The 24,190-nt window shown below is 37.1% G+C and overlaps 1 protein-coding gene across 1 annotated transcript in view; it reads left to right on the forward strand.

Moving 5' to 3' along the window:
- The window catches only part of PTPRM (protein tyrosine phosphatase receptor type M), a 481,477-nt gene that overhangs the window by 243,972 nt on the left and 213,315 nt on the right, over positions 1 to 24,190 (forward strand). The window contains exons 8-10 of the mRNA XM_059815570.1: positions 11,066 to 11,374; positions 14,703 to 14,812; positions 19,439 to 19,640. Of these exons, the coding sequence (XP_059671553.1) occupies positions 11,066 to 11,374; positions 14,703 to 14,812; positions 19,439 to 19,640 (621 nt within the window). The remainder of the gene's footprint in view (positions 1 to 11,065; positions 11,375 to 14,702; positions 14,813 to 19,438; positions 19,641 to 24,190) is intronic.

Consider the following 24,190-nt stretch of genomic DNA (forward strand, 5'->3'; position numbering starts at 1 on the left):
TTACAGAGAATCTGATTCATTTATCAGGTTTATGCATTTGAGAGTGATTTGTCAAAACTGATCTAACTCTACATCATTTGGTTAAGGTTGATTGCACGTGTCAGATTAGAAAGAATGGTAAATATTCTTTTTAGACGAGTAACATTGATTGGTGGCATTTTCTCTTTTACGTAGATTTATATGACCATGTTGTCCTGTCCTCTAGGTTCAATAAAGACCTGTTCTCAATCCCCAATTTAGCTAACACCACTGTACGTAACAGCTCTGAATTAATGTGATTTGTCAGTAGCAATAGGCCACACCAATAACCAGAACACACTGCTATGTCTTATTCTGACTGATCTATGAAACAGCATTGCCCATTTATTCTTTTGCGCAACGTAATAAACAGTCTCTGGGCTTCTACTTTCATGGCAGGTACTGAGCAGCTGAAACATTTACACAACGTTTTATCTTTTCTCCAGTTGACTTCAGGGGCAACTCAAGAAGCTGTACTATAAAAATTAATGAGTTCAAACATGCTAATGTGTCACACAACAGAGCAAACAGTGCATGCTTTGCCATTAATATTAGTCATAATTAGAAGGTGATTGGGGCACTTACTGTACAAAAATATATGCACTGTATTAGTGTATAAAGAGAGCAGTTTGCCATACTACGATGTCATAGATGTATTCCAGCCATTTTCAGGAAAATGAGCTAGAAAAAAGATTTTTCCCTCATACCAGAACTTCTAAATATTTATACTGTTTTCCTGGGTTCCCGTTTTTTGACCACTGAGTAGAAGAGTGTATGTTATGTTAATGTCATTTCCCCTGTTCATAATGCATGGTCAAATCATGTCTGTTGTTCTCATGAATATATTTAATTATGAGCCAGCCACCTGCACCATCTCTTAGTATATCTGGAAGTTTCTGTATTGACCCTGTATTACCAGGTAGTTTCCTGTTCAGTGAAGACAATATTGTTGCATGGTAACTGTGTGAAGGAGGTATGTCAGGTGGCCACAAGAGCAGTTCCTCAGACCTTCAGGTTCATTTGTGCTGCCTGCGACTTCTCAAATATGAGCAGGATCTGGGCTGCAGGCTTTATAAATTGGTCTAGAAGTCTGCTACCTGTGCCAACTTGTGAAGGATGCCACAGGTGTGGAGGTACATGTCTGGTTAAATGCATCTGTGTGTCACATCACGAGATCACAGAATCACAGAATCACTAAGGTTGGAAAAGACCTGTAAGATCATCAAGTCCAGCCATAAACCCAACACCACCATGCCCATTAAACCATGTCCCACAATGCCTCGTCCACACATTCCTTGAACACCTCCAGGGATGGTGACTCCACCACTTCCCTGGGCAGCTTATTCCAGTGTCTCACCACTCTCTCAGTAAAGACATTTTTCCTAATATCCAGCCTGAATGTCCCCTGGTGCAACTGGAGGCCATTTCCTCTTGTCCTGTCGCTAGTCACTTGGGAGAAGAGACCAACACCCACCTCTCTGCAACCCCCTTTCAGGTAATTGTAGGGAGTGATGAGGTCTCCCCTCAGCCTTCTCTTCTGCAGACGGAACAACCCCAGTTCCCTCAGCTGCTCCTCATAAGACTTGTGCTCCAGACCCCTCACCGGCTTCGTCGCCCTTCTCTGGACACGCTCCAGCACCTCAATGTCCTTCTTGCAGTGAGGGGTCCAAACCTGAACACTGTATTCGAGGTGCGGCCTCACCAGCGCCGAGTACAGGGGCACGATCTCCTCCCTACTCCTGCTGGCCACACTATTTCTGATACAGGCCAGGATGCCGTTGGCCTTCTTGGCCACTTGGGAACACTGCTGGCTCGTCTTCAGCTGGCTGTTGACCAGCACCCCCAGGTCTTTTTCTGCAGGGCAGCTTTCCAGATAATGACATCTACTTTGTTAACATACAATGGACATGTGACAGGAAGGGACAACAATGACACTGTAAACAAGCCATGTGATCAGCTCAGAAAAAGGGTTCGACACCTGTGATAGATTCAGTTGAAATGGACAATATTTGCAACATAAGGTCTTTTTCCTCAAAGATCATTCTCATCCTAGATCTGCCACAGGTAGATCTACCAAAGGTAGCGTCTACCAGAAATAGGCACTTTATTTGCCATCTCACCATAGTAATTCTTCTGAGAGGTATTTGTCACAACCTTTTATTTCTTGTTGATTTACAAATTCACGGAGGTTCCTGGGTTGAAGTTGAGATAAATTGTCACTGCCATATGTGTGAAGTGAAAAGTATATGTCTGCACTCTTTATTTTTCATTTCTCAGATGTGTGCTTCCTTCATGCAAAAGAAAGAAAACCTTAAGAACACATGCTTGTCTATCTTTCGAACTCTCTAGAATTAGCTTGTCATGAAATGTAAAACTAATGTGTAGTTGTAAAAACCACTGCCAGCATTTTCCTCACTAGTGGCTGATGGCTAAGTAGATTTAGAAATGAAAGGGGTTATTATAAAGTGATTACTGAATAGCTAGGTATGTCATTTTAAACAAGCAACTAAAATCTCTGTTGCAGATTCAGAATGTAATCTTGTTTGTATCATTCATACTTAAAATCTGATTTTGATTGTGGAGGAGTAATCATGTAATGTAGGTAATTTGACAAAAATATATCGAGTGATGTTTTTCTTTCATTCCTTATTTAAATGTATTAGAGTTTAAATTACTCACCATTCAGAGTATACCTATAAAATGACAACATAAAGAAATACTAGATCCAATTTGCATTGGTTCAGATTTAAATTTTACTGTAAAGTGTAAAGTTCATATCAGCTCTCTCATGAGAGAAAACATTGTATAGAAGCTAATACTTAAAAAATGCTGCTATCTTTAAAAGGATGTTATTGATGATTAAAAGGGTATTACTGATGATTAGACCAATATATTTTGCAACTGTGAATGTCAGCCTGAAGACATAGGCTTCATGGGGTATGTGTAGCCATGAATTGGAGAATAAGAGATGAAAAAGTTAAGGAAACTGTCTCATGCGGGATTATAACACTCATTCATGTTTCTGTATCCAGTGCCTGTAACAATACACTGCTAAAAGCTTAAATCCAATGCCTATCTGTTTTCAGGCAACAGCTACACTTACTTTTTGTAAGCAGTGAGCTGATGCCTTGGATGCTTATTAGAATGTGCTTTCAATTAATTTTCTATAATTGGCTAGGCATCGTGATTCTCTCCCAAGAATTCCTATATTTTTACCTTGTGTTTCAGCTAGAAATACCACAAAAAGAATTCTCCTAATGATAAGCTGGTATTAGTACTTAACGATCCTTCCTGGAAAAAGTAGACCTCTACTACAGCTCACATTTGAATTCGAGGAGAAGTGAGTGAGGATTCAAACTGGCTCATTTTAAGAACTTGGCCTGCTCATTTTACCACTGTGACCTTGAGTATGTATTTTATTGTTTTCTGAGCTCCCACATTTTGGAACTAACCAGTTCTGGCCACGAAGTACAGAAAAACCTGTTGAGTGTGGGTTAGAAATGAGACTGAGAATTAGGATTCCATGACTTCTGCTGATGTGTTGTAACCTTCAGCAGGTAATTAATTTATTTTGAACTTCAGTTTCTTTGTATATAGACTAGTAGAAATGCTATTGTCATACCTCATACAGATATATGAGGTTGAACTACACAATACTTCTGAAGTATATGATAAAACAAAATCAGTGGAAACATGATCTTGCATCTGGTTCCAAGCTGAAGAAGAACGGTGTTAGCTATAAACTTACTGGCAACAGGATAGTTTGGGAGATGCTAGCTTTTCTCTTTTGCCCAGCAGACTGCTGGCATCTCTGGCAGGAAAAAGAGGCTGAGTATGAGCACATGCCGTAAGTGAGAATCTTCTGGTTCTCAGAAGCTGGGAAGCGGTTTAGTCCAGAGACAGAAAGCTATCTGTGATGGAGTTGCCCTGAGATGTGGTTTTTTATACTTAAGTCTTGTCCTATTGACACCTTCTCTCCATTGTGACACTGTGGATGCTGATTGCGTTAGTAAAGGTGCTGGGGGAAACGTATGCAGGAAGTTTATTCCTGCCTCTCAATGCTCTTAAGTCTGCAATAACTTGGAAGGGTGCAGAAGGGATCCCCACAGGCTACTGCTCAAAGTCAGCATTCTGATAACTTTAGGGTACATACACCCTTGTGTTCATCTTCCTTCACTGGCATTTTGACTGTGGAAGACAAATGAATATAATAAAAAGAATATAATAAAAAAGAAGAGGTTTGGTTTTTTTAAATAATATCATTAAAAAGAAACCATTTTTTTTTAAGCATTTGCTCAAAGAAAAACAGACTTAGTTCATATAACTGATTGTTCCTTCCTCTTTTGGATTGCAGGTGACTATCCTTTCAGTTTTGCTGTCTCATAGTTCTTTCTCTCATTAGCGCTGAAGCTCTGCAGGGCTTGCATCCCAACATTTTTTAAAGTGTCAGGGAGTGTGTTTAGAAGACTGGTAGGAATGCTGCTTTTCTGTGGGAGGCATCTATTTTTGCAGAAGGAGGGACATGTGCTTTTGGAAATGCTATTAGCAAGTAACAGTGAAAGACTGGTAAGAATTTTAAATACTATAACCTGAAATCTTTCCAGGAGATGCTGGGTATCTTCTGCTCAGGGTATTTACTTTTACCTGAGTAATCTTAGTAAGTATTGCTATCAACTTCCATTACTTCTCCATGAAAGGAAGTAGAGGTATACCCCAGATGAAACCAGTGTTTCAAGTTTTTTACAAATTTACAATTGTTCTTTGCTGCTTTTAACAATTTTGCTTGCTGCCACAAAACGCTGTGTTCTTAGATAAGTAAAACGACCAACCTCTAAAATGCCTCTCTTTGCTCCAAGGGTTGTTTCTGGATCTTCAACAGCTTTGTGCACACTGGTAGCTTAGTCTTTGGTTTCACTTTAAAATGATTGCGCTCAGCAGGACAATGACATCAGCAACATCATATTAGGCTTTTGATTTTGCTCATTTTATGAGTCATTTGTCCCTTTGTTTCTTTGTTTGCCTTCTCTTTGTTTGATTTCTTTCTTTTATAACCCAAATAATGGTAAAGTGCCCCTTTTCTTCCTCTGGTCCTAACTACAAAGCAGTTCTTTATATTAACAAATTTGACTGCTCCTTTGGATTTGAGATACAACTGTGTAAAACCAATGTGTTTCTATTGATCAAAATAAAAATGTGTTAAAAAGCTGTGAAATTACACCACCCAAAATCTTGCCCATTGTTTCTTTTCTCACTGCACTCTGCAGTTTTTGGTACATTGGAATTCAAAAAACCCTGATCTGTTACCAGATTTGATAAATCATGTGGTATTTTGAGGAAAGAAGAGCTCTTTTTGAACTTCAATGTGTTGTTGAAGAACTCAGACGAAGAATAATTACAGTATAAAAATCATTCCATCACAGTTGAATGAGATCTTTTACAACACTGTCTGACCAAGTTTGCAAACAACCTCAAATTTTTTGCAGTCCTGTATAGATGAAATGATATTTCATTAGCTCATGATCTGTGCTTCTGAAGCATGACATAACATCTAGACTACTGAGGAGCAGCAGAGTATCTGTTTACCTGGAGAACTATAGAGTGAGTAGAGAAGTCTGGCTTTATAACCCCTACAGGATGGGTTTTTACTAAGTAAGGGGAAACATGGATGAAATATGGTGTGCATAAATATATGTAAAGTAAGAGTTGTGATCTCTATTGTTGTGATCTCTAATTTTTAAGTGTTTAATGTTTTAGTTTTTTCTGCAGGGAAAAGTGAACTTTTCATGTCTCCTCCTCAGCTGTTATGTTTTATTCTTCCCTGGAAGAATACTTCTGATTCAGTAAAGTGCACTGACAGCCTGATCACTTTTACTAGTGCTGGTGAACTCTTAGAGCATGTGTTTGACTTAAAACACAAGTAGTCTTGTTTGAAACAAAGCACGTGTCTTGAACTGTCTGCTGAATCAGACGTGGCCCTGATTTAGCGTGTGGAATCAAGTCTAAAGTCTGTATGTGCTTATGGTGTCCATCACTGTAGTATGCAAGTTCCTTGCAGGCGTTCATGAAATTATATGCGACACCCTCTGATAGTGATGCCAGAGTACTATGATTCCCACGTTACTCAGAGGAAGTTGATGTGAAAAGATGTTAAGTGATTTGAACAAGACTGCTTAGGCAATCTGTGACAAAGTCTGTACATTTAATTATCATTAATTAAATTTTGTGTTTAAAAGAGCTGTAGTGGATAATATCTTAAATCTCAGGTGATTCTGTTTTTATCTTAAATTTGTAAATTTTCTTGTTCTGCTCATCCTTTACTTCCTGTGGAAGGACTATAGACTCCAATCTGGGATTTAAATCACAAGAGCTGTTACAGAGCTAAACCACACTAATAGTTTGCCTAGACAAGAAGTAAGTCCTTCATTCCTATTGTTCAGATGTCTTTCAAATGGTACTTAACATGTACAAGATGTCTGCAGCTACTGGAGTATCATGGAGTGGCAGAGAATCACCACACCATTCCTTTCTTCATCTCTTATTTCAGTAGGTCTGTGGAGTCTGTGGTGAAAAGACAAAACTTCCAGTCTGAGTTTTCATTCTAAACCCAAGTTTTGATGATCAATGAGAGGATGCTAAAAATACACCTAAATTTCTCTGTGATTCTGAAATCGAGTTTCTGAAAAAGCATTGTGCTTGCAGTAAGAGGTAAAGTGTGAAGTTCCAGAGAAATGAGCTGTGAATTGCAGCTGCAATGGAAATTGATCCTGTCTGTCAGTCTGTGCTCCATATTCTCAGGAAAACAGAGGGGAGCAGAGAAGGAGCCAAGATCACCGATTAAATGGGATGCTGAAGTGCCAGGGGCTAGAACCAGGCTTGCTCATCCCTCAGGTCAGAGCTGCAACTGTCAGACTTCACTGCTTGATACCCTGCTGAAGCTGGCAGAAGGAGAGCGGTATGAAAAAAGCTGCAGGCACCAGCAGGGGAATTAGTAAGAACTACCTGGCTAAGCTTCAGGCATGACAGGCAGTGCGCTCCTTTGGGAGGAAAACCTCTTCTCTTATGAGTTGGTAGGCCTTATTTTCCCCATTCGCCTCATGATTTGTACCAGTGAGGCATAAGAAAATAGCTGGAATACTGAGGAACAGAGGCTCAGTTCATCTAGAGAGAACTGCAGAGTGAGTGGAGAGGTCTGGCTGTATAACCTCTCTGCAGGTGGGCCTTTACCGAGTAGGGAAAAAACAAAGATTCAGCAAAAAGCTGTTGTGGTATGAGGTGTATATGTTGCATATAATATAATGAGTATGGCATATTAATCTCCTTATTCATCTTCTACTCTAAAAAAATGTTATTTCAGTTGTGATTAGCACTGTGAAATGACACTGCTTTATGTAGCTATCACTTACCTTACCTGATGCAAGGTAAGAACAGCAGACCATTGCTAGGACGACAGTCTTCAAGTACTACATGAATAGTTAGTACAAGTCTCATGAGTACAACATGCTATAGAATGCTTACTTTTTCACTTAAGTTGGGAACTTACCATGGGAAAGTGATAAAAAGATCCTGTAGAAAACAAAATCAACTAAATGAAGTCATCATGGCGTGTTAATTAATTCAGCTTTCCCTTTTAAACCATAGTCATTAGCTGTCATTCTTTTTGTGTTGCTTCACAGTTTTCTTTCCCCAAGTATCCTGCATCCTTCATGATGAAGATCATATACTTTCGAGTGTATTGGGAGCGATGTACTGTGCTCTCAGATCTGTATCACATTAAATATTTCCTCTGGCGTATACAATGATACCTCCAGAGAAGCTCAGTGCTAACTTGATCAAATGGAAACTTCTTTTGCTATCTTTTGTTGCAATAGCTGCTGTTTTTCATGGCTGTTTTGAGCCACATGTGGTTTTTAATTCAAAAATTCCATTGTTACCTTAGCCTTTTTTTCTGGTTAAAAGTAGACATTGGGTCCCTTCATCTCTTTCTTGCTTACTGTATGAATTAACTGAATTTAACCAAAAATTGTCATGTACTTGAAACGTATAGATCTGTTACAACAGAGAGCTCAGCTGTATAGAGCAGATGAGAACCGATATCCAGTAATGAAGTCAAGTCTGATAAATGAAAGAAGCGTGGTATTGGAAAGAAAAATAAAATAAAGCAAATAAAGTGGTGGTAATTCAGGAATTAGGTTTGTTTGATAAAAAAAATAATAAAGCATCATCTATTCCACTAACAATGTCCATTTTGAGACTTTAAAAGTGAGGTTGAGGACACAAAGTGGGTAAATTCTTTGGAGTATAGGCCTGTATCTCCAGAGGCTCTTTCATGGACAAACCTCTTTGGAATATTTAACCTCACTTTTTCAGTGGACATCCCCCATAAATCAGCAGTTATCCCACCTGGTGCATCATATAAGATCTTGCCTTGTTTTTCCTTAAATGTTTTTCTCTGCTGTGTCCCAGGGTTTTTTTATATCTTACCTCTCCCTTTCTTTCCACTAAGTGCTGTCATTGACTGGTTGACACATTGACTGGTTGACACACTATGCTTACCCCATGAAAGGGTCATTGCAGCCTTAGCAGTTGCATAATCTCTGAATGAATAGTAAAAAAATAGGTAAGAGCTGTGTAGCTATCTGAAACTATAGATTACAGAATCAAGTCAGGAACCAAAGCAACCAGAGTATTTGCCTTGTCTGATGAGCTTTATCCTGTGAATATCAACAAAAGTTGTATTGACTCCATCTAATCTAATGATGACTCACTCCTTCTAATCCACTCCAATCTCTTTTTTCCCTTGTCTGTCTTGTTAGAAATGAAAATGTATCTGTCATTCTCATAGCAATGACTGCAAGATTTAACTAGAGGGCTAACTTGTACTTTTTATTAAGGTAACGTGACATAAGAATATCTTCCTCCTGGGCAGAAATCTTGGATAGGTTTTGATCCAGTTTTTTTGTACAGCCACTCGATTTCAGTTTTAAAATGCTACAAATTAGTTTTATGTCTCTGATAAAATGATTTCTCAGCTCCCCTGTGAATTTTCTGATGTGCCTACTATGGAACTAAGCAGGCTGTTCCATATTCTTGCAGCTAGGAGCTTTGTTCAACTGCTTAATGTATGTCAGGGTCACCTCAATTTTGTTGATTTTTTAGTCCTATTTAGCCCATTCGGATAACATTACAGTTACACAATACCCATCAAATGTTCTTTGCTATTCATAACCTCACCTAAATGGAGAAATGCTTAGAAGCTGGTGTGAAACCAAAAAAAAAAAAAAAAGGCAAGCTCTTTTTTCATTATATTTATGTCTGAATTATGCAGAAGTAAATGCTTAAGAAAGACATGAAACTCTTAGGACTTGCCAGTCTTTGAGGCTTGCTTCTCATTAATCTTAATTGTTGTAGCAATAGAAAATATCCCAAACACCAGGATTCTTAGCTGGGGTATCTGAGTGTGAACGCAGGTAAATGGCTCTATCCTGATTTATCCTTGGTGAAGACATTTTTACCAGTCAGTCTAGTCACAAGAAAGGAGACCAGGATTAGATCTGTTATTGAATTTGTGTTGCTTTGCCATTTTTTCACCAATTGGCAAATATTCTATATAGGTGATCAACACTGTTGGGTAGTGGCAATTAATTAAAAAAAAAAGAAAAAAAAAATAAGCTGGAGGATTTGAAAGGTGAAAAAAAGTACCATGCTTTGTAGATGTTAGAGAGAACAAGCAATTTCTTAACACCTGTTCTTCAAGGAGTGAAGATCAATAACATCTTTGAACAAATATTTCAAGCATGCAGGGATTTTATTAAAAAGTAAAAAGATGAAATCCTGTGTAAATTGTTTAGAACATTCCTAGTGAAGACATGTTGATTAATAAACATAAAAGAGGGAAGATGCATATTAATTTGTTTACATATAAGAGGCTTCCAGCTCATTAAAAGTCTTCTAAGCATTTAACTAGTGAAGCAGTGGATAAAACCAGACATTGTCTTTAATCTTGTTGAGGGCTCCAATATGAAAAAATTCCAGATTATTGCTAAATATGTATAATAGCTCTATTAATGACAGTGTTTTGAAAATGTGGGAGGTGCGTCAAGTCAGTGGTTTTGCTGTAATATGGTGGAAATTTGGGTTCACTTTTCTATCTCAATTGCTGGGACCAGTAGGACAGAAGAAAACGTAACTTCATCAACCACAGTCATTGGTTCTTGTATATAGATAGCCATAAGTTCCTGGGTATGATTTTGTTAGATGTGATTTATGGGTGGTTATCAACTGGGAGATCTCTAGGAAAGCTCAGATGCGGTAGGGTATTGCTGATGTGCTTTCTGTGTTTCTTTTGATTATTTGCTAAACCACTACTACAAATAGAGATATTTGCACTGTTTATTTTAGATGTGGTTAAAAAAAAAAAACGAAGCTATTAACAACTAATGTTTATGGAAAAAGAACGCTATGGACTGTTTTAAAGGAAATGGAATATTAACTTAATGTCCTGGCCAAAGAGAGGTTCAGTCTAACTTAAAAAGAAATGAATAAGAAATAGCTGAAGGAACCACCTAACACTTTTTCTTTGCATAAATGGTCCTGGGAGAAAATCACCAGATATTTGCAAGTTTTCCCTGAAATTACCTTTTCTTTTTAGATACTTGTTTTGTGAAGGTTTTTGCTCTAAAAGTGTTGACACAAATTAATTTTTTAAAAAAACTGGACTTGGTTTTTGCAAGCAACAGATAGGTAAAAAAGTAAGTGTTATTTAGACTGTATTGTGCAGTTTGAGTTTAAGCATAAAAACTTTCTGGCATTTTGTTTGCGCTTCATTTTTCATCAAAGAAACTTCTCTCTCCTTTTCTCACTGTTTTTTTTTCCTGATTTTTCAGAGACCTATACTTTTATTGTCATTTGCCCTATGAGAGATAAAGCAATGAATTTCTGTGTCTGCTTATATATCTTACTTATAGAACTGTATAACTTATTACTCATGTTACTTACTATTATAATATGAATAAATAATCATACCAGAATTATGTTGATAATTTTGCAGATCCAATGCGTGGGCCACGAAAACTAGAGGTTGTGGAGATCAAATCTAGACAAATTACTATTTGCTGGGAACCATTCGGATATAATGTCACACGTTGCCATCGATACAACCTCACAGTCCATTACCGTTACCAGGCTGGAGGACAAGAACAAGTGAGAGAAGAAGTAAGCTGGGATACAGAAAGTTCACATCCTCAGCACACAATTACTAATCTATCACCATACACAAATGTCAGCATCAAATTAGTACTAATGAATCCCGAAGGACGAAAAGAAAGCCAAGAACTTATAGTACAAACTGATGAAGATGGTGAGTTTTTATATTTGCATGTATGTATACATTGTACATACATACTACCTGATAGTCAATATGCTTTTCTATGTAAGTGCATGGTCTACTTTCACTGAAATCTGTAACAGATTTTCTACCAACTTCAGCAATTTTAAGGCAGTGAAGGGTCCATTGAAAATGTTATAATGATCTTTTTCATGATCTATAACATCACACATCATTTAATCATTTCTTCATTAAACTCATAACTTGTGCTTGAACTATGTTCTACCTCTTATAAGTTCCAGTATCAGTTTGAAGAAATTTCATGTGATTGTCCACAGTATCCTCATGTAAGCTTTTCTATTTAATTATATGCTCAACATCATTAAATATTTGTTCTTGTTTTGCAGTTTCAGTTTCTCTAGCTTTGGCTTTCCAACCACTGGACGCTGTTAGATGCTTATTTAGACAATATACTCCATATACACACATTCAAATATATAGATATTCCTTTCCTTTTGGTAATTTTCAGCTAACATGGGGTTTTCACATCTGATTTTTTTTATTTTGAGCAATAATGTAATTTCTGAGTGTCTTTTTTGAAGCATGGACAGCAGAATTGGCTACTGTGTCTCTGTAATGCTATAGTAATACTGCATGAAAAGGTTATACCATCCTCCTAAGTTCTCTGTGATATTATTGTGATTATACATGCAGAGAGTTTACTGGAGCTCTCCCTTGTTGAATCAGTTATGCACTAGGAATCAGTTTCACCTTTCCAGAATGCTCTGTGCTGAGGTATAGCCCCTTAGTGCCCTCTACAAGTGTACCTTAGCTTTTTTGACCTTGCTTACAGCCATTTTAAAATGCACACTGTTCAAAGAAACCTTATCAAATGACTGGCATTGCTTGATAATATAACAGGACTGTCCTCCTCCTGTTTTTATCATCTGCAGTCTGAACAGGAATGGCTTTGTATTTTCTTCCAGATCAATGACAGATTAATTGCAAACATGTTGGAAAAATTTCTAGAAAAAACTTCAGCAGTAATGAGTTCCTCTTATAATAAATACTTGAAGTCTGTCATTTAAACCTATTAAATAATTTAATATATGCTGTCTTGGTTTTGTGCAGTACTAATTTCTAATCAAAATATATGAAGGAATAAATTAAACAATTTAGGAATGTATAGTTGCTAATGCAACAGATTTGACAAAGCATAACTAACAAAAAAATTGTTTAATTAGAATTAATTTTGCTGTCATCCTCTAATTTTGGTTTGGTTCAATTGTAGGATGACAAAGCTAAAGACCTTATTGTTATCTGGGCCATTTATGTATCTTGTCTAAAATTTTGCATAATATTTTCTTATTCCTGCCCCTCTGGAACTTTATATTATTCCAAGACCTATTAAAAACCAGCATGAGTGATTGAGAGAATACCTTGAACAAAAATTACAACTTTTTAGTATACCATACACTTTCAGTAAGGTACATAAATCTATATGCAATACAACAGAGTATACTGACCCAAATAATCATCATAATTTTTTCGAATCACATGATCACATAGGTTGCAAGGGATCTCCAGAGCTCATTTAGTCCAACCTTTTGCTCAGAGAAGATTGAGTGAGAGCAGATTGCTCAAGGTCTTGCATAGTTGAGTTTTGAGTATCTGTAAAGATGGATATCCCACAACCTCTCAAGGTAACCTCTGCCAGGGTTTGACCTCCCTCATGGCATAACTGCTCAGAGTTTATGGCCTTGAGATAATTTTAGAGGGTTACCACAGTGTTTCGCTATACTTCCAACTTATTTACACTATATTTAATTCCTCTCCCTTTACACATAAATCATTAACCCCATGATTCCAAGTAAGTTTTGACAGTTCACGCCTACTTGGAAGCAAGGTTTAGGGCCCAGGCTTAAGGTTGCCCTAAAGGCGTAATCTTACTGGTCCATACAGGACTGATAAGCCAGTTCAGAAACCATGACCTGTGTCCTTAGAGCTTCCCTTTGGTAGAGCAAGGGACTCTGCGGAGAGCTATGGAGAGGTGATTATGAAGTCTCAGACCATGTAAACTCCCAGACCAACAGCAGGGAGGCATAGGAGGAGGATAGTGCTCTACCAGACCTAGCAATGGGAAGGAATCACCAGATGTCTTGCTTGCAGATCTTTCTATTCTTTAACCTTCAGGTAAATATTAGTAAGGGGTCTGAGAAGTTAGTTCAACCACTTCAGCAAGTAGCTTCCACCTTCTTTCTCTAGCATGTGGAAAATGTTAAGTGTATCTTCTTACTGGATTTTCACATGCAGTTTGTGGAAAAGTGCTAACGCATCAATGCCTGTTGCTTCACAACAATCCTGTGTGAATTTTTCAGAATTTTCTTTTCACATTCCACTGCAAGTGCTGCAGGTGTTGTTACAAAAATAGAATTGCAGATATATATCCATGTGCTGTTTACACATCTTCTTCTCTGAAAACTGTGTTGAGGTTGGCTTGGGGAGAAAGTAATTGTTGCAGAACAAACAGGAAACAGAAGTAGATACCTGAGAGCGATTGACATAACTCCTGACATCCCTGACTCTTCAGAGGTCATTCTCATAAATAAAGGGACTTTAAGAAAAATTAATGATGTCAGATTTTCAATTTGGCTGTCTCATAATTTCCTTACGTTCTTCCTGTTGTAGGTCTTCAGGCCTAATATCAATGAGCATCACTGTTCTACACAACATGTGGCTTGTCTTTCCAAGCTAACCATTCTAGTTCATTCGGTTGAAACTATACCTTGTTACTTCAATGCTTTTCCATTTTCATATATGAATGTTTAATATGTTTTTCACTATGGAACAGTAACACTATTGATAAGTGGGTATCACAAGTAGATTCTATTTACAAGAATTTATATTTAGGATATTGCCTAATTCATTATAAAAAGCTGAATTGTCCTTTTCTTTCATTAATAGTGTTTTACTGGAAAAGCTCACTAATTTCTTCCTACACTGAAGGTGACATATATGTTTCCTTAATGGCACTATCATTTCAAATAAATCATTCTCCTCCTGAGCTACACTGGTCTTTGCTTCAGTCTTGGGGAAATAATAGTGGGTGCTTTTTCTAAGAGTTTTTATGCAATTGAGATGGTTTACTCAGAGAGAAGAGAAGGTTATATATGGTTATATATGATCTGTTTAACAATTCACCAAATGCTGCAGAATATGCACTGTATCTCAATAAGGGATTGAGACATGATGGATGAATGGATGGATGGTTTTTATGCCTCGACAGTGCAAATATTAAGCAGAGTGTCTCCTTCTGAAGCTTTTCTTAAAACAGCATTTTTTCCTTGTTTTTATCTGTTAGTCCCGAGTGCTGTGCCACTTGAATCCATTCAAGGGAGTACCTTTGAAGAGAAGATTTTTCTTCAATGGAGAGAGCCAGTGCAAACATATGGTGTGATTACTTTGTATGAGGTACCTAGCATTTTGCCACATTTTAATTTTTATGTATAGTTTTGATTTTCAAAAGTGCATAATTAGTAAGAAAATTAAAAATGGGTTTTTTTCCAGTTTATGTAAAATTAATCCTCTTTTTGAAGATAGTAGTACTTACAAAGTAATATAATCAAATATATAATGTAGGAGTGAATTATGCAGGACCCAAAATGTCCCTGGGTTATCAGCTTTAAGAAAACTGCTATTGTTAGAACCATGTGATGTAGCATTCTATCTAGTAATGTGGATCAAATATTTAGAAGATTGAAAGACAGATCTTAGTGAATTTTTAAAAAAACAGAAGACACAACACGGTGGTGACAGTCAACATCACGCTTAGGTAAGACTCATTATGGGAAGCCTATTGTAATAGAAACAAGCAGGCATAATTAAAAAAAAATTAGCATTTTTTAAATGCAAATTCAACAAAATTGTATGTTGTTAGATGTCTAAAAATCACTGCTTTTCCTCATATGGAACCTCTCCCTGAATATCTTTCAGAAAAATTGACAAAAGACTGCACAGATTAAGCTGTCAGAGAGTAATCACTGTTAAGCTTCTTACCTGACCTTACTACAAAATCGGTATTGAAATGTTTTGTTTAAAAAAAAACACCACATATGGCGTAAAAGAAAAGTTAAATTGAATGGTAACCTATTGTTACTGTTTTGAAAACTATTTTATTGTAAGAGGATAAAATGTTATGAAAAAGTATTGATTTTTTATAAAGCTAACTACTTACCTACTAGTTCAACAGTTGCCTATCTTCAGGGATCAGAATGTTTTAGTTAATATTTAGTTAATGTTTTTATTGGTGTTAGGCTTGATGTACATAGAAACACACAGTGGTGAATCATCTTTCTACTTCCGAACTTGCATGCATTTCTGATTACATTGCTGAGGAGTATATGCACTGTATGCATGCAGTTCATTCTTAGATGTATGTACATACATCACTCCATCAGCTGTAATGGGAGTTGTGCAGGTGTATTCAGAGATGGAAAAGAATAGCTTGGCCACACTTTCTAAGGTAGTCAGGACTGTGTAAATCTTTGAACATCAAAAGAACGTAGCATTCCAACAGTGAAGAGAATATTGAAAAGAAAAGAAAATACTGATATCTCCTTATACTGTTTATCTAATACACCTCAAAGTGGAGATGGAGGGAGCAAGGCAATCAGTTAAATCAGAAACTTGATTTAATTAATTTTTAAGTAAAAGATAGTGACAGACTAACGCAACAAAACCGTCCCTTGTTTTAAAGATGCCAACTCAGTCCCGTCAGGTGGCTGAATATCAACAGACACATAGTTGCTGAAAACTTGTTTGTCAATACTTTTTCTGCCCTGATGTTTGCTTATAAGCCTAAAATGTATCACAAAGTTTTTATATATGTGACTGGTGAACTACCTGAAGGCCAACATACATACACAGTGAATCACAGGGATATTTTACCTATTTTAAATGTATCCTTCAGGTGAAATATAAAAGTATACCTCAGGTATGTTTTAGCTAACTGAAGTATCTCACAGAATAAGATCCAGACAAGTTAGATGAAATTTAGCTACCTGTGATTTATAGGTTGATTTAGACTATCCATGATGTCTCGGTAGGCACCTCTCTGGCTGATTGTTGTGCTGTTAAGGTAATGCATCCAACACAGCTCCAGATCACCCAAGCTTGAGCAGTAAGGTGTCTAGCTCCTGCCTACCCATTGCTGCAAGGCAAAGCTTAGACAAAGAGGCATCTAAGCCTTGGCTGTGTGTACATCAACAATTCTAATCTAAAAAGCATAGCCGCTAAAGCTGGTTTTATACAAACATATGCCATATTTGATATGTTCATGAAAACTGTGGTGCTCATGGCATTCACCTTTCAGAAAATGGCCTAGCAGGTAAGCACTAACCTATTAAGGGGGAGGCCTGGGTAGGGGACATTTCAGCCTGAAGGATTCCCCAAATCATGATAATCCGCCTGCAGGGGAGTGACGACCGCAGAGCCGCAGCAAGGGGTGAATGCTCCTTCCATTCACCTGTCCGCCTGCCACTGGGCTGTACACAACGAGGGGTGAAAGAATTGTAGTGCCAGGAGGAAAGCAAGTACAAGAGTGCAGGGTACTTTAGAGCTGAAGACACACAGCTTGAGTGAGGCAGAACTGCAAGTATGTAAGCCTGAGTCACACCTAGGAGCAAGGTTGCTCTTCCCAGGGCAAGCTCTTCAGCTGGTAGCTTTTTTTCATAGGGCCAGCCTTAAGACTACAGCAGCAGACACCTTCTTTCAGCAGGAGGTCCCAGGGTCTTGATCCCAGCGGATAGATGAACTTAATGTGCACTCATGAGTCTGCATCCCGACTCCCAGAGAGAAAGCTTAATCTCACCCTGTGTCTAGCATTTCTTACTCTGAGTACATAACTTTCTATATTGCTAAAAATCTCATAACTTAGTCTGTTTTCTGCAGCCAGGCATTTGTTTTTAGTGCCTGAAGGAGACAGTCTTTTAATGTATGTGATGAGAAAAACTGTGCATTGAAGTATCAAGTATTAAAGTATTCATTGGTCTTCTGAAATTAAGTGCAAATCCAACTATTCTACCAATATTTAAAGAAAAAAAGCCTTTAGATGAAGAAATGACATAATGACAAATTTTACCATTTTGCTCCTCTATCACCAGTACAGGTCCACAGTTGTAGGAATAAAGGGATTAGTCCTTGGGGCAAGATTTCATCTAAATTTGATAAAAATAGTCAACATCCAGTGAGAAAATTACCCTCATGCACTTTTTTTTTAATCACTGCAAAGCTGAACTGGCATTAGCAATGGTGGACATAAGAAATTAGTTAAAAAAAAAAAAAAACCCAAGTAGGAGCAGTCTTACAAGTAGGAGTGAAATACAGAAACAGTGCAAGTTCATATTAACCAGGCAAAACACTTCCTTTTTTCATGTGTTCCGCATGATCCATGGAAGAACTTATTTCATTATGGAACATCAGCCACTTAGCTATCTAATAACTAAATACTGCAAAAAAATTATAAGAATCTAACATAGGCTGCAGAGTATCTGACAGCCTGGTATTATTTTGAATAAAAGTTAAGTGAGATTTTGGAAAATCCAGTTAAGAATCATAGAAATATAGAAAACAGAGTTAAAGGAAGCTGCAAGAGATCATTTAGTTCACATATCTGTGGCAAAACAGGATCAGCTGTATATAAAACATAGTTGAGATATAGTTGTCTAACCTGTCTTTTAAAATCTCCAAAAAAAGTTATGACCCACTCTCACACAAGCAGACATAACACTTACCATCAGAAAGAAAGATTCTTTTGGGCAATATGTAACCTTAATTTCTTTACTGATAAAAGTTCAGATATTTGGTAGTGTAATCTTCTTCCATCTTCTGTTTTAATTAGGAGGGTTAGTTGAGAGGTTTTTAAGGCAGTTTCAGCTCAATTTGTAGATCAGGAGTTGTAGAGGATCTGTCTCTATCTACCGAAATAATGCGAAGGTTTATCTAGATGGTATCAAAGTTTTTATAACTAATTTTCAGCACTTTATTGATGTTATATTAGATGGGTCATATAAAAATAAATTTTCATTAAGTCAGAAGCTTTAGGAAATTGCAAGTGTTTAAAGTATTTAATGCCAACATTTAGATGTTTCTATGTATTGTTTTATGTGTCTTCTTAATTATGATATGGAATAAATATAGCAAAAAGAATGTTAGTTATCATTTTATATAATAAGAGTGTTGGAATTATTCGCATACAAATGAAACTTTAAAAGTAAAAAGGAGGGATAGATCATTTTTACTTTTTAATTTTTTAATGGATTTCTTATTTTTAAATTCTCATTACAGTGCATAGAAATTAGCAATTAATAGAAGAAATCTTGATCAAGTTTTACTGTGAACTTTTATTAACATTTCTAATGAAAACAAAAAATACTGTTTGAATCAAAGAAGGAACTGAGGATACAATATACACTCTGCATATATTACTTAACATTTTTATCTCTCCTTTCCTCCAAATGAGAATCTGACCTAGGTACAATATAATAACCTGAAAATTTCCAAATTAGCAATTACAATAGCTAAGCTTCAGAATAAAATATAAGCTTTACCCACTTTCTGAAAAATTTGCCTTAAGCTGCCTTTCTCATCTTTTACGGATAATCTTATTCAGAGCAAAGGATAATTATAGTGAAGTCAGCTGGAACTGGGGGCTACACCTTCTGTTATTTGCTTATCTGTTTTTACCTGATTGTTTTGGTTTTGTTATTGTTGCTGATCAAAACCAACAGTAAGATGAATTCAAAAAATGACACTGGTAAAGCTATCATCTTGAAGGAATTAATGTAAGCCTGAACCCATCCTTTAGACTTGTAATCTAGCTGCCTCTAAGTCTCTGTATCTATAAAAGTAATAACTCATACCAGTTACGGCTGAGTTTCTGTGTCCCTTCCTGGGATTCGGGATTTGAAAAGTATAAGAGACTAAGATAGCTTATCATAAAATGTCTGACAGCGCATACATCAGAAGGGTTTACTGGATAAAGATGCAATATCTGTCCATCTGCTCAAGGCAGTTTATAACTTTCTTACTCTTTCGCAGATCATCTACAAAGCAGTCAGTTCCTTTGACCCAGAAATAGATTTATCCAATCAAAGTGGACGAGTTTCAAAGTTAGGAAATGAAACGCACTGTCTCTTTTTTGGACTGTATCCTGGCACTACCTACTCTTTTACCATCAGAGCCAGCACAGCTAAAGGCTTTGGACCTCCAATCACAAATCAGTTCACCACTAAAATATCAGGTACTTGATAAAAGAATATTGTTGTTTGCTTATGATTATGACATGGGTAATTCTTTTGTTGTTTACTTCTTCTTTAGGATTTAACAAGCAGCAGATTGAAAAAGTAAAATACATGTTCATCCCTGAAGATATCAAAGTAACATACATTAATATATCTGAAAAACTTCCAAGTGCTTAAATATCAGCCTATACTTTAAAATTCCTATTCACAACTGTAACCTATCACCCAAGAAACCCTATGAATTATGTGCCTGCAGTCAGTGCCAGCTGCTGTTGTAACACTTAGCGTAGGGATTTTTGGACATGAGGATGAGGGTTCCATTCAGAGCTTAGTCAGCCTTGACATGATTCTAAATTAGTACGGTAGCGGTGCTGGGAAATCTCTTTAATGAGCCATGAACAATTGAGAGTAGAGCAGAAATACTATATGTCTAGTGCTTGCTTAGAAAGCATAGCTAACTGCCAGCCTGCGTATGTTCCTAGTAGGTGTGTGGACTGAAGTGGATATGAAACTGTATTAGACAAGAACATCAGTACTAGTGGTTTCCAGATAACAGCAGCATGACTCTGTCACTTCTCCAGATCCATAAACAATATTTTAAAGCCTTCCCAGAGGCAGAGGAACACTTCATTTCTCTAACTGATGGAAGGCAATACTATTACATAATTTAAAATGCTTATGTAATTGATGACAAAATGTTTTGCAAAGTTACAGTTGAAGTCCGTTTACTCTTCACTTCTCTACAATCTTCTTGGGAATTAAGCTGACGGTTGAACTATGGCCCCTTGATAATATTTACAGAAAATTCCCTTATCTATTTGTGGTCAACTTTGCTTTTCAGAAAGGAAAAAGAAAAGCATTTGGTTACAAAATATTCTTTCTCTTTTTCTCCCATTCTTTGTACTTTTCCCCATCACTTATTTTCTGACCTCACTGGAATGAAAAGAAGTAACAACTGTTAGTCAGAAATAGAGCAATTTCTTTTTTCTTATTATAGGAAAAGGCATTTAATGTAACGTGGAAATTATTGCCAGTACAGGTGTTTGTAGAGAAAAAAAAAGTTGTTAATTTTCAAGATAGAAAATTATTCTTTATAGAAAGTCTAAACATAATTAACACTGATCAGTAACAATGGGGTTCATTTTCCGTCCCCTTTCCTATACTGAACAGAAACTTTCTCGGTCAGAAAGCAACTTCTGACATAGCAAGACTTGATAGGAGTTAGGATGGCAGAATCAGCCCTTATTAGAATCAGGAAGGAAGGAGACTATTGAGATCGGAGGAGAATCTGAGCATCTGGGAATAGTGCTGGATCTTAAATTGTTGTTCTTTTCTAAATTTGGTATGTCACCAACTAAAATTCATTAGTGTAAACAGACATGGCAGGCATGCTTGGGAACGAGACTAATCTCCAAGCAGCAAGGTTCTGCAAGCTGTCTTGTCTGCACCCGCCTCTCTCATTACTTCATGTTAGTTACTGTACTAACAGGGAATGTTTATGACTTGTCATTGGGTAGTTAAAGCCAATCTCTTGATGAATTTAAAATAGAAGCAGAATGCACACATTTCTTAGTATCATTAAAAAATCACAACTGGAATTTTAGCTTTTGAATATGGTACCCTCTTTGCAGTCCTATTGGCCTGTGATCTCGTTGTCTCACTGTAAGGCTTTGAGGATTTTGATGCGGCCAGTGCTCTCTATTTTGGAGAGATGTCAAATGAAAATGCTGAACATTTATGGATAAAGGTTCACTATTTTGTAGAACAGATAAGGTGTCAACAGTGCATTCTGACCGATTTCTGAATTGAGTCATTGTATTTTAGTTTGTCTGACTCTAGGTTGCATTTTCATTTGAATAAAATACTCTTAATTTCCAGTCTTAAGTGTTTGTGTAGTACTATTCTATACTGTAAAGAGTTGCCATGTTTCATTTATAGTTGTGTGACTGGCACTGATGGATGAAGTGATCTGTATGTAAATACGTATTACCAAAAGCAGAGCTCGTAGCAGTGCCTGCTATCAAAATTAATGGGCACTCTCTTAGAAGACTGTTCTCTGTTGCATATAACTTCATGAAAAGTCAGCTGTGTGGGCTGAAATTTTGTATGCTGCCTTTCATACTAAGAATTTAATCCATTTCAGGAACATGGCTGACATAATGAAAAATTTTGGTGACCGATACCTTACTGAAGTTCTTTCAAACGGGGATTTAAATATTTAGCAAGAAGAGAGACATTACTCTTGAGCCATCAGTCTGAAAATCTGTCCAGATTTGGGCAATTTGTAGATGTTACAGTTTGCACACAAATGGTGGAAACTTGACAGAATTGAGCAGCAAATGTCACCATAGATGACATCCTCACTAAATAGATTTAAGTTCTCCAAGCTTTTAGAGCCTTGCCTGTGTGTTTGTCAACACAGTGTGGCCCAAAACAGGAGAGTTGTTAGAGTCTCTAAGGGCCTTACCTTTTAGTGTATCTGAGCTTTCTGCTGCTGAGGACCAGGGTGTGCAGTTGCAAAAACTGCGAACAGGAAGACTATCTCCTGTTTTCTCTGTTTATTGATAAGCTCCTGGGCAGTGTGCAGGAGGAAGAGTCCTAACCTAGACAGGAAAAAAGTGTAAGAATACGTAATGTCCAAGTATCTGTGGAGAAGAGAAAAAGTAGCCAGGACTAAAAGGTGGGACTGGGAGAACCACAACTCATATCCTGGACAGGAAGACAATTTTGGTGGAGGGAGACTAAGATTAGTAAAGAGTGCAAGTAGGGACCTAGGAGTTCATAAGTTAGGAAGATTACAGGACTTGTTAAGATGTGGGCAGGAGACCAAGAGTAAGAAATGACACTTACGAGTTTTCAAAAAAAGTTCATAGTTCATACAGCTTTTGGAGATGCAGTTACTCTGTCCTTCCCTTATTTTCAGGATGGTCAACTTGAGAATGGGGCATTATGTGAACAAGTTCTGGATATTCAAAACTGCAAAACTGAAATATGTGAAAATTGTGTCTGAATTTTTAAAGTACTGTGGAATATTATGCCTTTAGGCTTCTGAAAGTGGGTACCCAAATTACTTAAAATTACTAGTCTCAATGTTGGTGCCTTATATCCAAGATTGTAAACAGAATAAAACCCTTTCAGCCTACAAGGAGGTTTTTGAAGATTAATTTTTTTATTTGTGAAGCATTTCAAAACTGGTGAGTATCAACGAAAAACAATGAAGATGATGTTAATGTTTTTACAGCAGACTGAAGAGTTGTGGACAAAAGTGTTAATGCAATCCTTACTTGGATATATAGGGCAATATGGGTAAAGGAGAGAGAAGTTCATACACCTTTCAGGTAGATGCAGCTATTACTGGGAAGGTGAAAAAGATTGGACAATACACTTGAAAGAAAGACTGACATTGTTGGAGCTATTTAATTTGCTAGAGGAGCCGAGAGGTTGATATCTGTATGTGGAGCGTAATACACTCTGAGTAACTTCATCAGTATGGTACACAAAGTATCCAGTGGCTGGAAGACGAAGCTAAACAAATTGAGATGCCAAATAGGTGTCCGTCTTCAACATGAAGTGTGATTAGCCATTGGGAGAACCTGCTGAAGAAAAGATCTTCTCCCCCACCAAATGTATTTTCTTATTCAAGCAGTAATTAGTTTAGGAAAGTTCTCTGCCCTGCATTATTCCTGTGGTCAGAAAAGATCATTGCAATGACCACTTTTTGCTTCTATAGCCTTCAAATATGTTAATTATGTATCATCACTTGCAAGTGACAAGTGATAAGACAAGAGGAAATGGCATCAAGTTGCACGAGGGGAGGTTTAGATTGGATATTAGGAAACACTTCTTCATTGAAAGACATTGGAACTTGTCAGACATTGGAATAGCCTGCCCAGGGAGGTGGCTGAGTCACCATCCCTGGAGGTATTTAAAAGATGTGTGGATGAGGCGCTTAGGGGCTTGGCAGTGTTAGGTTAATGGTTGGACTCAATGATCTTAAAGGTCTTTTCCAACCTAAATGATTCTATGATTCTATGCTCATTAACAACTGGACAATAACGATACAGCAGACTGCTAAACAATCAATTAACCAAGCAGCCTTCCATCCAATATAATGATAAAAATGTGACTAGATTATAGCACTGAAAAAAGTAGCAGCAGTAAAAGACAGTAACTGAGGCATCATTTGTTTTAATCACAACTGTAATTCCTTAATGAAGACACAGTTTGCAAAAGTGCTATTGAGTGTGGCTTCAAACTAAGATAAGCTCTCGTGGTGATAATCCTGCTTCATTATTGTAAATTATGTCTGTGGTGGACAATAGACCCAGAACAGCTACAGCACTAGTTAAAATTCCAGGAATGACAAATTCTGAGAGTACATCCTAATACCACTGACATACTGAGAAAGCTGGGCTCAGTTTCAAAAACTATAGTCAATTCAGCATGCACATTTGCAGATGCTTTTCTTGAGATAACTTTTCATTTTCAAGGCATGGATTCTCAATACTTTCTGCAAACTTACTCCTACTAGTATCTTTTTCCTGTCTTG

This window comes from Gavia stellata, chromosome 3, assembly GCF_030936135.1.
Source record: "Gavia stellata isolate bGavSte3 chromosome 3, bGavSte3.hap2, whole genome shotgun sequence".
Lineage (NCBI taxonomy): Eukaryota > Metazoa > Chordata > Aves > Gaviiformes > Gaviidae > Gavia > Gavia stellata.